This window comes from Sceloporus undulatus, chromosome 2 (genome assembly GCF_019175285.1).
Source record: "Sceloporus undulatus isolate JIND9_A2432 ecotype Alabama chromosome 2, SceUnd_v1.1, whole genome shotgun sequence".
In the NCBI taxonomy this organism is placed as follows: Eukaryota; Metazoa; Chordata; class Lepidosauria; order Squamata; family Phrynosomatidae; genus Sceloporus; species Sceloporus undulatus.
The window spans coordinates 230612111-230627733 of record NC_056523.1 but is presented as its reverse complement, the minus strand read 5'-3'; the positions used below and the strand labels follow the sequence as shown (position 1 = coordinate 230627733).

The window sequence follows — 15623 nt, the reverse complement described above, 5'->3', positions numbered from 1 at the left end:
TTCATGAGGGTTAATTCCCACTTTCCTGATATCTTTCTTCACTAAGGCCCCATACAGACAGGCCAAAATAAAGCTGTTTCGAGTCACTTTGGAGGTACAGCTGGCCCTCCTTACACACTGATTTTTAACACATGGATTCAAGCATCCACGGCTTGAAAATATTAAAAAAATATATACATTTCAAGTATTGATTTTTCCATTTTATATAAGGGACACCATTTTGCTATGATGCTGGTCTTTGACCATAATAAAGAATTTCATTCATTCATTTTGCTATGCCATTGTATTTAATGGGACTTGAGCATACATGGATTTTGTTATTCACGGGGCTTCCTGGAACCAAACCCTAGTGAAGAAAAAGGGTCCACTGTATGCTGTTTAAATGATGCATGCATACTAAGAGTCTGGAAGTTGCGCCAAAGCTGCGCTCCAGTCCTTAGGACTCGATCGTGACTTTGACGTGCCTTCCAGACTCTTAGTACACATGCATCATTTAAACAGCATACCTCCAAAGTTACTTGAAGCAGCTTTATTTTGGCCTGTCTGTATGAGGCCTAAGTTACATAATGAAGGGAAAGGGCAAGATTCCGAAGTGAAGAAAAGACAAAAGCATTCCTTCTCCTTTCCTTCCCCCCAAAGTCTCCAGTTAATGAGGGGAGTTTGAAAGTCTTATGATGTACATACTCCCTCTCTATCTTAACCCCTTCTATAGGTCTCTATAAGCTTTTAGGAACCTGAATAAACCTTTTTTGTTGTTGTTCTTTGCATTAAAGCCTGACTTATGGTGACCCAAGATCATTGGCAAGATATGACCAGATGGGATTTGCCATGGCCTTCCTCTGGGGCAGAGAGTGTGTGACCTGCCCAAGCCCACCCAGTGGGTTTCCATGGCTGAGTAGAGATTTGAACCCTGATCTCTTGAAGACCTAATCCAAGTTTCAATTGCAACATCATGTTGGCTCTCTGAGTAAGGCTACCACCCAATTTTCCTTCTCTCCTCAATTGTCTTCAATAATAACCAGGTCTATATTTCTCTCCCATATGTTGATAATGGTACAGGGAGTTTATGTGTGGGTCATGTGGGGACCATGGGCTACTCCTGCTCTCTGCCACATGTCTAGCATGTTGAGAATGTATCGAGAAGGACTGTAGCTGTGTACCTATGTGAGCGTGGTGCTGTGGCATTGGAACAAATCCTTCTGACATGTTCCAAAGGGTAAGATGAAGGACTGACAAATCCCATACACTCTGGTTTCCCATTTTGTGATATGTTTATCTTTTCAGAATTTACAACCCCAGTGGAGTTTATTAGCTAGCTCTTTAAACTTCTTTTCTTCACACAAGTGGAAAATATTTCAAGGAGGAGTGATTATGATCTAGTTTGGTGATTAAGATTATTCCAAAACAAACTATAAAGATGGTGACCACAGCCATGTAGCAATTAAACCATAAATAGAGAGAAAGGAAAGTCCATGGGAAATAGATTCTACCATGAGAACTTAACATGCTTTAACAACGTTGCTAATATTACCTTCCTCCCTCACTTTTTCTTTTACTACAAGTGAGAAATTTCCCAGCTAGAGAACCTGGGAAATTCTGAGAACTAGCATCCAAAAAAGTAGCTTCCAAGTTCTGGCCCCAGATAGATAGATAGATAGATAGATAGAGAACTTGGAAGCCATATATATGGATGACCCATTTGTCAGCCATCCAACCCTACAGTTAGGCTGGTGCTATAATTATGGTAGTCTACCTGGTCAGCCGTCTGGGGCACAGACTGCAGAAAGGCAGAGTACTGACCTTTGAGGTGTACAGGTTTACACAGATTAGGTTTTTTTTTTAACCCTTATAAAATGCAACTGACATTTTTTAAAACTTTATTTTAAGATAAATACCACAACAGTGCTGTAGAATATAATTAAAATCAAATGAAACATTTCTACATGCTGTTCTTTATTCATCCTTGTTAGATGTATTTTAATTTTTTTAATTCAGTGACATTTTTTTTTAATTTAGTGACACCCCTCTAATTCTTCTTAATTGGCAACATGTGTTGTTTACAGTACAATCATTCCTTCTTATACAGTACATGGATTTTTTTATACCTGGATTCAAGCATCCACAGTTTGAAAATGTTCAAAAAAAGTATAAATTTCAAATATCAAACCTTGATTTTCCATTTTTATAAGGGACACCATTTTGCTGTGCCATTATATTTAATGGGATTTGAGCATCCACGGATTTTGTTATCCATGGGGGATCTTGGAACCAAGCCCCAGCGTATAACAAGGGTCCACTGTAGTATATATGAAGCTTTAATAGAGATCTTTGGGTGCGTGTTGCGTGCCTTTAAGTCGGCAACCTAAAGAAACCTATCATGGGGTTTTCTTGGCAAGATTGGTTCAGAGGAGGTTTGCCATTGCCTTCACAAGCCTAAAAGGATTATTTGGAAATACTTCCCAAACTGAAGCTGGAATTATATTTCAATTTTGTTAAATCATTTTCTTTTGTATTTGGTAAAGATTCCAAAAGAGTGTTGTATTACCTGTTCTTGCAATCCAAAGTTAATTAAGTAGTTTCAGGTTTTGTGTGTTTAATTTTTTTTAACGGGACATTTTGTTTTTAAAAACTGAAGTTAGCATTTTTAAATTTGTTTAACACACTTCATCGGAGAGTGGTGGAGTCTCCCTCCTTGGAGGTCTTTAAACAGAGGTTGGATGGCCATCTGTCGGGGATGCTTTGATTGAGATTTTGAGATTTCCTGCATGGCAGAATGGGGTTGGACTGGATGACCCTTGCGGTCTCACCCAATCCTATGATTCTATGATTCTATTCTGTGATGGGGGGGGGGGGTGCTAGTAGTTAGCCTTGCCAAGAGTGCAAAATAGCCTGGAACAGCCTATATAAGAAAGTGGCTGTTTTTGCAACCGCAAACCAACAAACTCCTCCTTGCTTTTACCAGAAGTCCTGGGCTGAGGAAGAATATATGTAATTTTTTTTGCCACTGGGTACATTTTGCAAATGTAATTGCTTTTGCCTATGTTTTAGCATTAACATCTTTGATTTGTGGGATGATACAGCCCCCCCCCCCCAACACACACTGTCCTCTGTATATGAATAGCAGGGATGAGGACTTGCATTTCTGTTTTGTGGACTTGCATTTCATATCTGCTTATATTTAATGTTTTAAATAACATTCTAATTTCTGCTCATTGCCTTGGGAATCCTGGCAGCATGAGCAGTAATAAAAATACTTTAAACATGCAAATAGAGCAATGATCTCCAGAGAAAAGTAGCTGCATGGTTTGGTGTTGCATATCTATACAGCCATCTTATTTAGAACAGGGATGGGCTGAAGGCATGGGTCTACTTTTCACTTCTGCTACCCCATTCACATCTCTGCATTTTAGCATACTGGAAATGACATCAGTGGCTTCCAGCTGCCATTTTGACCAATTTCCTTCTGATTTTGTTTTGGTGGTTGAGAGACATTTAAGATGCTCTGGGGGATCAAAACCCTCATATTTGTGGCTGGTTTTTAGTTGATTGGGGTGAGTTTCTGGCAAAAAAAATGCACATATCCCAAAAATCAATGGGACTTTTTTCTCTCTTGAAAGGCTGGTGGATACTGGAGACCACCAAATGAGCTTTAGGGGCTACAAAAATGGTCCTCACAGGCTGCATGTGACCCATACGTAACATGTATAGACACCTATTCCCACTGAGCCCATGGTGCAGGGATGATGAAATCTCAAAGATGTCTGTCTGTGTATCTAAAGATCTCTCTATTTAATCTTCACTTTATCCAGTTCAAGAGTTGTTTTTTTTTTAATCCAGGGACAATACTAATCACAATAATGAATATTTATACGATATAATACTATTGAGACAAGTATACAAGAAAATTATAAGAGTAACCAACATAATTAAAATATCAACAGAAAGGATAAGTGCAAATATATCTTTAAAATGGTTGCAACACCTATAGAAACTTACATATTTTAAAAATGAACAGAGGACATCAATGTATGCAGCAGGAGCAAAGAAATATCAGAAAGCCAAAAAGGAGAGATAAAATCTGTCCAGGATAATTTAGATCTAGTGAATCTTTCCATACAAGTGGACTGGATTCCTCTGAAGATGGTGTTTTCCATACATATTAATCCAAAAATTGCTTCATTGGCACATTTAATATAAGGAGGGAAAGCTTCCAAAAACCAGCTGTGACTTGGGATAAATAAATAATAATAAATAAAACTTTATTTATATTCTGCCTCTCTGTCAGTGACAATTGAGGAGGCTTACAAATTAAAAGTAACATACAAAGCCCCAAATTCCAATATCCCACCCTCCTCTAAAACAACAATTAAACTATTAACAGTTTCAAAACATACATTAAAACATACATTATAAGCGAGTGGGCTACAACGAATTCAGGGAGGTAAGTTCAAATTGGTGGCCAGGTTTTCTATTCAGGGAAGGCCTGCCAGAAGAGATCCATCTTGATAGCCTTTTTGAGGCTGTCTAAGCTGGTGATGTGACAGATCTCCTCCAGCAAGTTGTCCATAATCTGGGAGCAGTCGAAGAAAAGGTCCTCTGGGTAGTTACAGTCAGGCTGGTTTTAATAGACTGCAATAAATTCCTCCCAGAGGACCTCAGTGCATGGGCTGGATTGTACGGAAGGAGGCGATTCCAGAGATAGGTTGGACCCAAGGCATTTAGGGCTTTAAAGTCTGTGACACCTTGTACTGTGCCCGGACACTAATGGGCAGCCAGTGGAGCAATTTTAAGATAGGTGTAATATGACTGCATCTGGTTTTACCAGTAACCCAATTGGCTGCCATGTTCTGGACTAAGTGATGTTTCTGACCTATGCACAAGGGTATCCTCATGTCGAGCACATTGCAGAAATCGACTCATGAGGTTACCAGCTCATGAACCACAGTTTCCAGGTCCCCTGGTTCCAGGAAAGGATGCAGCTGGCACATCAGCCGAAGCTGGTAGCAAGCACTCCTGACTGTCGCATTTATCTGATTTGTCATCTGGACCGACAAGTCTAGGAGTACCTCCAGACTGCAGACACAGTCCTTTGAGGGGAGTGTGACCCCATTTAGGACTGGTGGTTGTATCACAATACCTGGATAGTTGAAGGATGAGTACTGTTGCCTTGAAAGAACAAAGATAATCTCCTGCTTAAATACATAAGAGCTTCTATAAGGGAATAAAGGGCTGTAGCAATAGTTGTGTCATTCTTAAACTTTGATATCAAGAGTCCCTCCCACACTGTTCAGTGTACAAGATGAACCAGCTACAGGTGAAGTGAAAGGCACTGAGCCTGGATGTGACAATGGTAATGGGATTCTTACAATGTGCTTGAGAGACTGCCACAGTGGTTGTATCCGCACTGCAGAAGTAATCTAGTTTGGCACCACTTTAACTGCCATGGTTGAATGCTATGGGGTGCCACAACAAACTACACTTCCCAGAATTTCATAGCATTGAATGATGGCAGTTAAAGTGGTATTTTTGAAGTGTGGATGTAGGCATAGGTTCACTCTATCATTGCCAGTGGATGGATAAGGGATATTTTGAATCCTTCCCAGCTGAAACTCCAGATTTTGGAGTTTTGAATTATTTTCATCTGGCTGTGAAGCAGCATTTATGAGTTAGTCATAACTAATTCTTCCATCTGTATTTTAGGACTTTCTTCAAATTTCCGCACTTGTGTATTTTAACTCTGGCGTGGGAGAGACCACCCCAAAAGGGTGGCCTGCCGGTGCCTGTTTTTCTGCCAGAGGTAAGCCGCAGCTGCCAAACCGCACGGCTTCTCGCCAGCAAAAAAAGAACCTGCGAAAAGTGGGGGGTTCTCAAGCCGCGGCAGCAGCATAACAAGTGCACCACTGGCGCACTCGTTAGATAAGTGCCACACGGCACTTACATAACGTCAGTGTCCGTGTATACAGGGCACCGCCATTTTTACGCCCTCGTCACATGCTAAGGTTGCAATGTGTGTGAGTCCTCTGCCCCCAGGTAACCCTAGCACATGACGAGGGTGTCAGTAAGGGTGCGTATGTACCGAGCCTCTGCATCTTTATTCTGGCCAAATTATCTACCTGCTTCAGTGTTGGTGTGCTTTCGTTAAAGTGGAGAAATGTGCAACCATGCTAAAGCAAGCAATCATGTGCCTCCATGGGGCTGACAATTTGGATTTTTGAATCTTTCAGCAACTGATTCAGGGTGCACCAGGTCCAGACCAGTTCAAATAAAATTGCAACCCAGTTCAGATAGCCAGATTGGGTTCTGAAGAAAATCAGGAAGTACTGTACAGCCCTACTTCAAAGCACTTCATTTTGGGTATATAATTCCCCTACAGCAGTGATTCCCAAACTGTGGCCTTCCAGGTGATTTAGCCTTCATCTCCCAGAATCCCAGACCATCACTCATGATGGCTAAGGCTTCTGGGAGTGAAATCCAAAACAACTGGTGGACCAGAGTTTGGAAATTATTGCCCTAAGGTTGAATTATCTTGCTTCACACAAATGTGTGTGTATTTCTTCCGCAATTTAAAAACATAAAGTCTAAACATAAGTCTAAACAATCTAAACTGCAGGCAAAGTAAGGTAATTTTTTTTTTACATAGAAACACATTTGTACAATGTATTTTTGAGCATTTTGTTGCTATTTTATATCATTTATCATGTTTCTTCTAGTAACGGAGAAACACAAGGGTGTTCCAAACCTTTCTTCAACTACATGAAATCGTATCTGGCCAGTGCTGAAAAGAAATTCCAGGAAACTAGATTCTGTATCCAACCTCCCATCGCCAATACTATTCTACAAAGAAGTGTATCGTACATTTTGCAGTTTTGGTGAGATTCACAAGAGGCTGTGTTTGCTTTCATATAGGAAGAAAAAATGTGGGATTAGTGCAAGCATGTATGATATCATGGGGGGGAAAGCCAGGTAGTGTGATAAATTTTATCTGAATGTCACTTAAAAAAGGAGACGATGACAGAGGACACACATTACCTCCTCTAATATGGAAAGACAATAAAAAAGAGGAATGGGGAAGGTGGAGGACCAAGCAGGGAATCTCTTGTTTCCATGTGTTCAGACTACCTGGCAAAATACCATTGTAGAAAACACTACAAAGGGTTGCTACACCAAATGCTTTCCTAATACACTAAACAGCAATTATTAGTCATTTGCAAAAATGAATTATATGCTTTACTTATCTTTTGCTACTGAATCCACAATGAGAACAAGACAATGTAATTAAATGATATTGTATGAATTGTGAAAGGCCTCCAGACATTTCAGTGTACTGTTCACGTAAATATTTTACCACAGCGCTGATAATGTATGAAAATTGAAGCAGATAAGAAGAGAAATGTACATCTATTTTTATTCCTAAACCCAGAAATGTTTTAGGAATTCTGAACAACCGGAGGTGGGGAGGGGACAGAGAGAAGATAACAGAACTGGCTAAGTATACATACTCAGCTTCTTTATGATCATATGCACTCTTTCCTATGTTTTGAATAATGGCAGAGAGGAACATTTGCTGGAACTTTAATGCTATTGGAAACACCTTGTTTTTTGCTGCGCTCTCCCATAGCCACCATCTTTCTCTGAACCATAAATGGAGTGGGAAATGTGACACCCCAGATGTTTTTGTTTGCAGTGCAAATCATTTCTAACCATTGCTTCCACTGCTAATGCTGATGAGAACTGTAGTTCAAAAACATCTGATGCCCACACACTTGCCCACTTGTCCTGAACATTATAGAGGAGATGGATTTGGCACAATGCTTTAGTCTAATAATAATAATAATTAATAATAATAATAATTTGTATTCCGCTTTTTCACAAAGGAATCAAAGTGGATTCCAACAGTATAATTAAATCATCAAACAATTAAAAATTACAATTTAACCCCCCCCCAAACCCCAACCCTTCCCTCATCATAAAAACAGTGATCAACCCATAAAAAGAGATTAAACATCCACATTTAAAACTGTCCAATAGGAATACACTAAAATTACGGGCAGATTAGTGCAAGAAATGAGCAGGGATGGAGAGGATGGTATCAATTAATTTTGTTATCATAACAATAGAACTATCATTAGAGGGGGAAGGCAAGTCTAATGGATCTAACCTAGTCTGGAAAGGCCTGCTGGAAGAGATACGTCTTAATAGCCTTTTTAAAGGCTTCCAAGGTGGTAATATGGAAGATCTCGTCTGGTAGATTGTTCCAGAGCCTCGGAGTGGCTGATGAGAAGGTCTTCTGGATCACTGCTGAGAGTCTGGTCTTCTTAGGTTGTAGCAGAGGACTGAAGTGTGTGGGGTGGATTGTATGGAAGTAGGCAATCCTGCAAGTAGTCAGGACCCAAGCCATGTAGGGCTTTAAAGGTTAGAACCAGCACCTTGTAATTTGCCTGGAAACTGATAGGCAGCCAGTGGAGAGATTTTAGAACTGGTGTAATATGGGCAGTTATGGATTTGCCCGTGACCAGCCTGGCTGCCATATTTTGTACCACTTGAAGTTTCTACATTGCCTCCACAGCCTCTCCCTCCTTGGAAGGCAAAGGAGGCAAAGTCTGATAGGTGGACTTGAATAAGAGCACAAGGCACAAGCCAACTGTTAAATTTTAACTATAGTAAAAAGACCTGTGTAACGGATGAGAAACAAAGCAAGTAATGGTCCCTTATCAAATAGCTTCGGTCTCTAGGGTACTTCCACTCAGACAATGTCTAAACAGAGAATGAGAATGTGGAGTCATGATGGAAAAAGAAAAGGAAGAAACATTGTCATTCTTGGATGTCCTAGTCATCCGCAAAGCGAACCAATGTTTGGGCCACGCAGTATGCAGAAAACCTACACACACGGACAGATACCTACACAAGAACTCCAACTATCACTCAGGACAAAAAAAGAAATGCAATAAAAACACTGGTAGACTGGACAAAAAGCATCTGTGAACCTCACTTCCTGGAAGATGAATTGAAGTACCTAAACTGGGCTCTACAGGCTAATGGTTACTCCAGCTCAGACTTCAGAAGGGCTGCCAGACCCAGAAAAACCCAGAGCAGTGAAGACAAACAACCACCCAAAGGGAAGGTATTTTTACCATACATCAAAGGAGTCACAGACAGATTAGGGAAACTGATGAGAAAACACAATCTCCAAAGGATCTACAGACCGACCAAGAAAATCCAGCAAATGCTGCACTTAGTGAAGGACTGAAAGATGCTCTTATAGCTGCAGGAGTTTACTGCATACCCTGCAGCTGCCGACAAGTCTACATAGGAACCACCAAATGCGGTGTTCAAACATGAATCAAGGAAAACGAGAGACACTGCAGATTGGGTCAGCCAAAAAAATCAACAGTAGCAGAACAAGTTATAAACCATCAAAAATGCTGTTTGAAAACACTGAAATTCTTGGCCATGCCAACAACTATCAGATCAGAATGCACAGGGAAGCAATTGAAATCCACAAACACCTAGACAATTTCAACAGTAAAAAAGAAACCCTTAAAGTAAATAAAGTTTTGCTACCAGTCCTGAAAAACACCAAAATCAAGACCTAGCCCAGGCAAATGAAAACCAACCAGGGTCAGTGGGGTTTTCCAGCAGATAATGGATCACTAACTAAATGGACACTCTGAGGCCTTGTCATTCAACAAGAGATCAACACAAAGATTAATATGTAAATCACTTCCTCCCAACCAAGGGATACAGAGTACAGTCGGCCCTTCTTATACACGGATTTCTTATACATGGATTCAAGCATCCACGGATTGAAAATGTTCAAAAAAAAGTATAATTTTCAAATATCAAACCTTGATTTTTCATTTTTTATAAGGGACACCATTTTGCTATGGCATTATATTTAATGAGACTTGAGCATCCATGGATTTTGTTATCCACAGGGGATCTTAGAACCGAACTACAGCGTATAACAAGGATCCACTGCATATATACTCCTCTCACTTCCGTGCCAGCATTCTCTGAAGATGCCAACCATAGATGCTGGTGAAACGTCAAGAATAAACTCTTCCAGAACATGGTCACATAGCCCGCAAAACCCACAAAAAAACAGAGGATGAGAAAACTCACAGTAATGCAGTTTACTATTTGAAAGCACCCCACAGTCATTGGAAGTTTAGTTCTCCTTCTCAGCATCCCACTACCACACTGCCCTGTATCAGTCTGGTATCTTATTCAAATTATTTAGGCCCAGAAGAAAAAAAGACAAGCTTTTTGTTTTAAAGAGGAGTTCTAAGTGACTCCAAAATAAATAAAAAACTTGAGTGTAAAATCATAGGCACTTTACAGACCGCCCGAAAGGGCGGTCTGAAAAGCACCTTCTTTTGGTGCGTGGAGGAGCCTCAGCGGCCAAATCACGCGGCTCCTCCTCACAGCAAAAAGAAGCTGAAAAATGCAGCTTCTTCTTGCGGTGTGCTAATGACGCCGCAAGGCACCAATGGCACACTTGCAGCGTCATTAGTGCCGCACGACATGCGGACGCCAAGTGTCTGCTATTTCAAGATGGCGGCGCCCATGTAGAACGGGTGCCGCCACTATGTACGCACCGAGCGCGTACTAGGGTTAGGGGTGTCCGGAAAGGACACACCTTTCTAACCCTAGTACGTGCTCAGCACATACTAGGGGGCCCATTTGTAACGGGCCATATTTGGGTTTAGTTGATTTCAATGGGTCTAAGTCCCAAGTAACAGTCCAGGACTACCAGAGCTTGGGAGTTACATACAAACATGATATTTCTAACACATTATTGTTCTTTCAATGAAAGGTTCATGATTCTGCTTTTAGCGCATAGTATAACAACCAGCAACGGATTAAAAATTGATCACTGGAGTGAGTAATGCTTACTCTTTACTTTTAAACATAACTGTTTACGGGGCAATTTAATGAGCTTTGAGACCATTTCATCAATCATTTTTTAAAAGTAGCTAAGGAGCAACATGTTATGCAATGTGCTGACTAACAACTAAGTCAGGGGCATGAGTAACACCAACCGTACACCTTTCATAAGCAGCAAGTAATGAATTACTTTTAAAAAGTAATATTTCCTATTCTGAAGACTATAACGTTAGCCCCTGAAGAATGAAAATTAAAAGATATACAGCAACAGAAACACCAGAGAGCTGTGGTAATTTGGGAATTCTTCACGTCTGTAAAAGCCCATTTATTTAACCTTCTCAGGTTATTCTTCCCATTACCTTACTGGTTTTTAAGAGGTTTCTGGAGTGAGGATGATGCTAGTGGACATGTAAAATGGAAGTTTCCCGAAATACCTGTTTCTCCCCACTGGGCTTCTTGTGATTTAGCAGCAGCTCAACAGCTCCAACCACTTCTTTCCTGATGGCATGTAACAAGGCATCCCCCACATAGACGTTAAAGCTCAAGAGCAACTCTATGAGCTCCAGGTTCTCGTTTTCTATTGCAATAAGGAGAGCCGTCCTTCCGAGGGGGTCAATGCAATTAATATTGATCTTGAAATAAATTTCCGCTTCCTCCAGGGCTTGCTTCACACTGGCATAATCTCCTTTCTCCACGGCACTCAAATAGGCTTTCTCAGCAGGTGAGAGTTCAGACTCCGCTCGTACAATACGAAGAGGGATGCGATCTCTGTAAGGGGCATTGATGCTTCTCTTGTAATAGAACTGGGCCATAGCTTATACCATCCTAAGCATGTCTCTCTGTAATAGAAAAGAAAGAACAAATCAGTGCAAATTCCTGGAATACTATGCAGTAAAGATAGCTTTACTGTAGCATCAAATTTCACTGAAATAGAAGCACAGAAAGGTATGAACCAATTAACCAAAAGGTTTTCTGAATGTCTTGTGTGGCTTCTGTGTTGTTTTGGACAAACCTCCCTGTCTCTGTCTTGCTCTATCCTCAGTATGCCATCCTTCAGATATTTAAACAGGGTTATCATATCACCTCTTAACCTTCTCTTCTCCAGGCTAAACACAAGTCACAGCTCATTGGGCTTTATGGTTTCCAGACCCTTTACCATTATGGTCATCCTCCTCTGGACATGCTCCAACTTGTCAACTCCTGAACTGAAGACTAAGCACATATACATCAATCTATATCTGACAGAAATGAGAAATGGATTAGAACAGACCCAGTTTTGCAGCTATGGATAAAGAAGTGTTGTTTATATGTGTATTTTCTGGAATTGAGGTGAGGAAAGTAAGTCATACCAATGTTATTATTTTTACTTTTGACAAATATAATTATAAATTGGTTATAAATTGCCTGTTGATCCCTTTTGAATTTGGCTCAATTTCCTGAAAGGTTGTGGAAAGTAATGATACGGAAATAGTTGTCAATTTATCCCTGCTGGTTTGGTGTCTAGCCAAGATTTTCCTATTGTGAAAATAATGTTGTGTCTCCTTTACTGCATTTCTTTTTTCCAGAATTCGGATACTGCAACAAAGATGACACAAACTTACTTTATATGTCATTGGGAAAAATGTTATGTTGAAAATAGTGTCATTGAAAAATAAGTAATGACAAATTTCAGGAGAATATTCATCTTTATTCTGTAAATTCCAATTTCATCATGGTTATTTTTCCTGTAATAGTATGATTATCACTGAGTGTGTGGTATCTATTGCTAAGCAACATATATATATTTTATTTTAAAAAATGAATGTGAAAAAATATGAATGCCTGTTAATTTTGTGATTTAATGCTTGGACATATTTGTTAAGTTATGGCTTTTAAAAACTTTTATAATGGTTGTTTTCATTTGCATTTTTAACTTGCTGAAAACCATCTGGCAGTTTTCTGTTGAAAAGCAATCTATAAATATTGTGATTTAAGTAATGAATGATTACATATTAAATAAAACAACCCGATGCACAAATTAGACAGAACACTAGCCCAAGATCCTAACCAAGAACAAAATGCTTCTTGCAAAGAAGATACAAAATAGGAATCATATTGAGAATCACAGGCAAACAGGCAGAATTCCAGAACCAAGGGTACTCAACCTGTGACATGGGTAGTGGAAATACACAGCACGCGTGGTTACTTGGATAAAGGATAGACCATTTTCTATACCAACTGCAAAGTGCTATTTTTCCTAGCTTATTATGACAAATTGCACTAATTCAGTGTAGCTCAAGACTGTCCCTAAAACACTTGGTAAATTGGCACCATGTTGGGCATGGTATAGCAAGCGCACTTTCATTTATATACCTCTTCATACCACCTAAGCAGTCTCTAAATCGTTTACAACTGTAAGCTAATTGTCTACATCAAGCTGGGTACTCGTTTTAGCGACCTCAGAAGGATGCAAGCCTGAGTTGAGCTTGAGCCCTGCCTAGCATTCAATTTGCAACCTTATGGTACTGAGTGAGTGAGTGGCTGCAGTACAGGCTTTTAACCACTGCGTCACCAGGGCTCCTGTATACATCCTGTGTTTCATTTTGAATATTCATCCCAAATTTAATTTTTTGAACAAACATCCTCTCTGGTTTCAACTGGCCAGTTCTTTTGAGATGCAAGGGGTAAAAAATAAGATGGTTAAAGACACTGAGTATTTTCTTATACGGTAGCAAACCACTGGCAGCAGAGATGGTGGTAAGAAATGGAGGGGGCAACTTTAGCCCTTCAGAAATTTTGGATGTCAACTTTCAGATGCCCTAGCCAGCATAGCCAATCGTTAGTGTAGTCCAAAATATCTGGAGCACCAACAGCTCCCTACCCCTCCACAAGGTAGTTGTGATATCCTGTCTCTGTCTAACTTAATAGCCAAGCTTCATGGGTGAGCCAGAGTTTATTGCAGAAGACCAGCACAGAAAGCCTTTTTTATTTTTGCCAGAACTGATTCAAAGGTGTCAGTTTCACTATTATAATCTCTGCAAGCACCCCACCCCTCTAACCATCTGCATCCTTTCACCCTATCTTTTCAACTTGTATGCAGAACATATAAGAAAAGCAGACTTGGATACAGAAGCAGGAAGAGTTAAAATGGGAGGAAGGAACATCAACAATCTAAAATATGCAGATGACACCACGCTATTAGCAGAAAACATCGAAGACAGCTACTGAGGAAAGTCAAAGAAGAAAGTGCAAAGACAGGCTTATTGTTGAACATAAATGTAGAGATCTTGTAGCCCTTTTGGCGCTTTACAGACCGCCCAAAAAGGGCGGTCTGACAGCACCACTGGTTGCTGCATCCGGGAACCACAGCGGACAAACCGCACTATTCCTGGACGCAACAAAAAAGAAGCTGCAAAATGCAGCTTCTTGCAGCGCGGAAATGGCACCGCAAGTCGCCAATGGCACACTTGTGGTGTCATTTCCGCCACGTGATGTGCAAACACTAGGCATCTGCGACGTCAAGATGGCAGCCCCCATGTAGAGTGGGCACCGCCATCTTGTACGCGCTCGGCATGTACTAGGGTTAGGGGCATCCGGAAAGGACGCCCCTTTCTAACCCTAGTATGTACCGAGCACGTACTTTTTGCCCATCTGTAACAGGCCTTTGAGACTAACGGAAGGAAAGAAATTGGCAGCATGAGCTTTCATAGACTTCAGTCTATAGATGCATTTGATGGAGTGGAAGCCAGGTACAGACATATATATGCCATTGGTATGTGAGGATATAAATTCAAATTCCAATCCTTTGTGTATGGAAATGAAGTTGCAGGTCCAATTTTAACGATGGTCGTTGGTGCACAAAGACATAGGAAACTGCTTTTATGTCTTTGTGAACTAATGACCATTGCAAAAATCTGCTGTTGCAGCAGCACTTTTCAGTGCCCCTTTTGGCATGTGGCTTATAAAAGGAGCGCCGTGATACCGCCTGCCATGTGGTTGGGTAGGCAGTGTGATGCCAGTGTGCTCACTCACTTATATCCTGTGGCATTATTTTTGCTTATACCAAACCATATAAATATATATATAATTTACCTCCTTTGTGTTTTTGTTGATAGTTTCAATACAGACTTATAGATTATTTCCCACCCTTATTACCAAAGATAATTATTTTATATTCTACTCATATGTTCTAGTTTTTGATTATAAGTAAGCTTCATCGAACGCTTCTGTTTTTAATTAATCAGTTGAAACTGTCTTGGTTCCTTCTTAACTTCAGACAGCTGGATTGTTATAACCCTTAAATCTTTGCTAAATCATTTTACAATATTACAGTATGCATATATCACAATATATTACACAATATTACGTAAACTTGCCCATTTGCTTTACCAATAAAATGCAATTCAAATTGTTTTAAATTTAATATTTTTAAGAGAACCATTTATTTATATATGTATTTATCTTTTAAACATTTGTATTAACAAGTTTTACATGTACTCTTTTTAAAATTTGGCTGTAAGATGTTTGGTGCAGAGGGAATGGTATCATTGTCCTCTCACTAGCCCCCCAAAATACATTAGTGGTACTTGGAAACAGTGGGCTGAACAGAAGAGCCTGGAGCTTTATGTGAAAGTATTTATTGAATAGTATTCTCAGTATTCCTTGCCTAAGAAAGCACTATGACATTCATGGAGTTGCCATACGTCAACAGGGACTTGAAGGCACACATAGACACACAACCTAGAATCTGGTTTGAC

General features: G+C 40.1%; 1 protein-coding gene across 2 annotated transcripts in view; it reads right to left on the bottom strand.

Annotated features, from left to right (window-relative positions):
* The window catches only part of TRPC4 (transient receptor potential cation channel subfamily C member 4), a 191772-nt gene that overhangs the window by 93954 nt on the left and 82195 nt on the right, over nt 1–15623 (bottom strand). For both annotated transcript variants that reach the window (XM_042455802.1, XM_042455803.1), the window contains exon 2: nt 11322–11726. In XM_042455802.1, the coding sequence (XP_042311736.1) occupies nt 11322–11699 (378 nt within the window). In that variant the 5' untranslated portion in view covers nt 11700–11726. The remainder of the gene's footprint in view (nt 1–11321; nt 11727–15623) is intronic.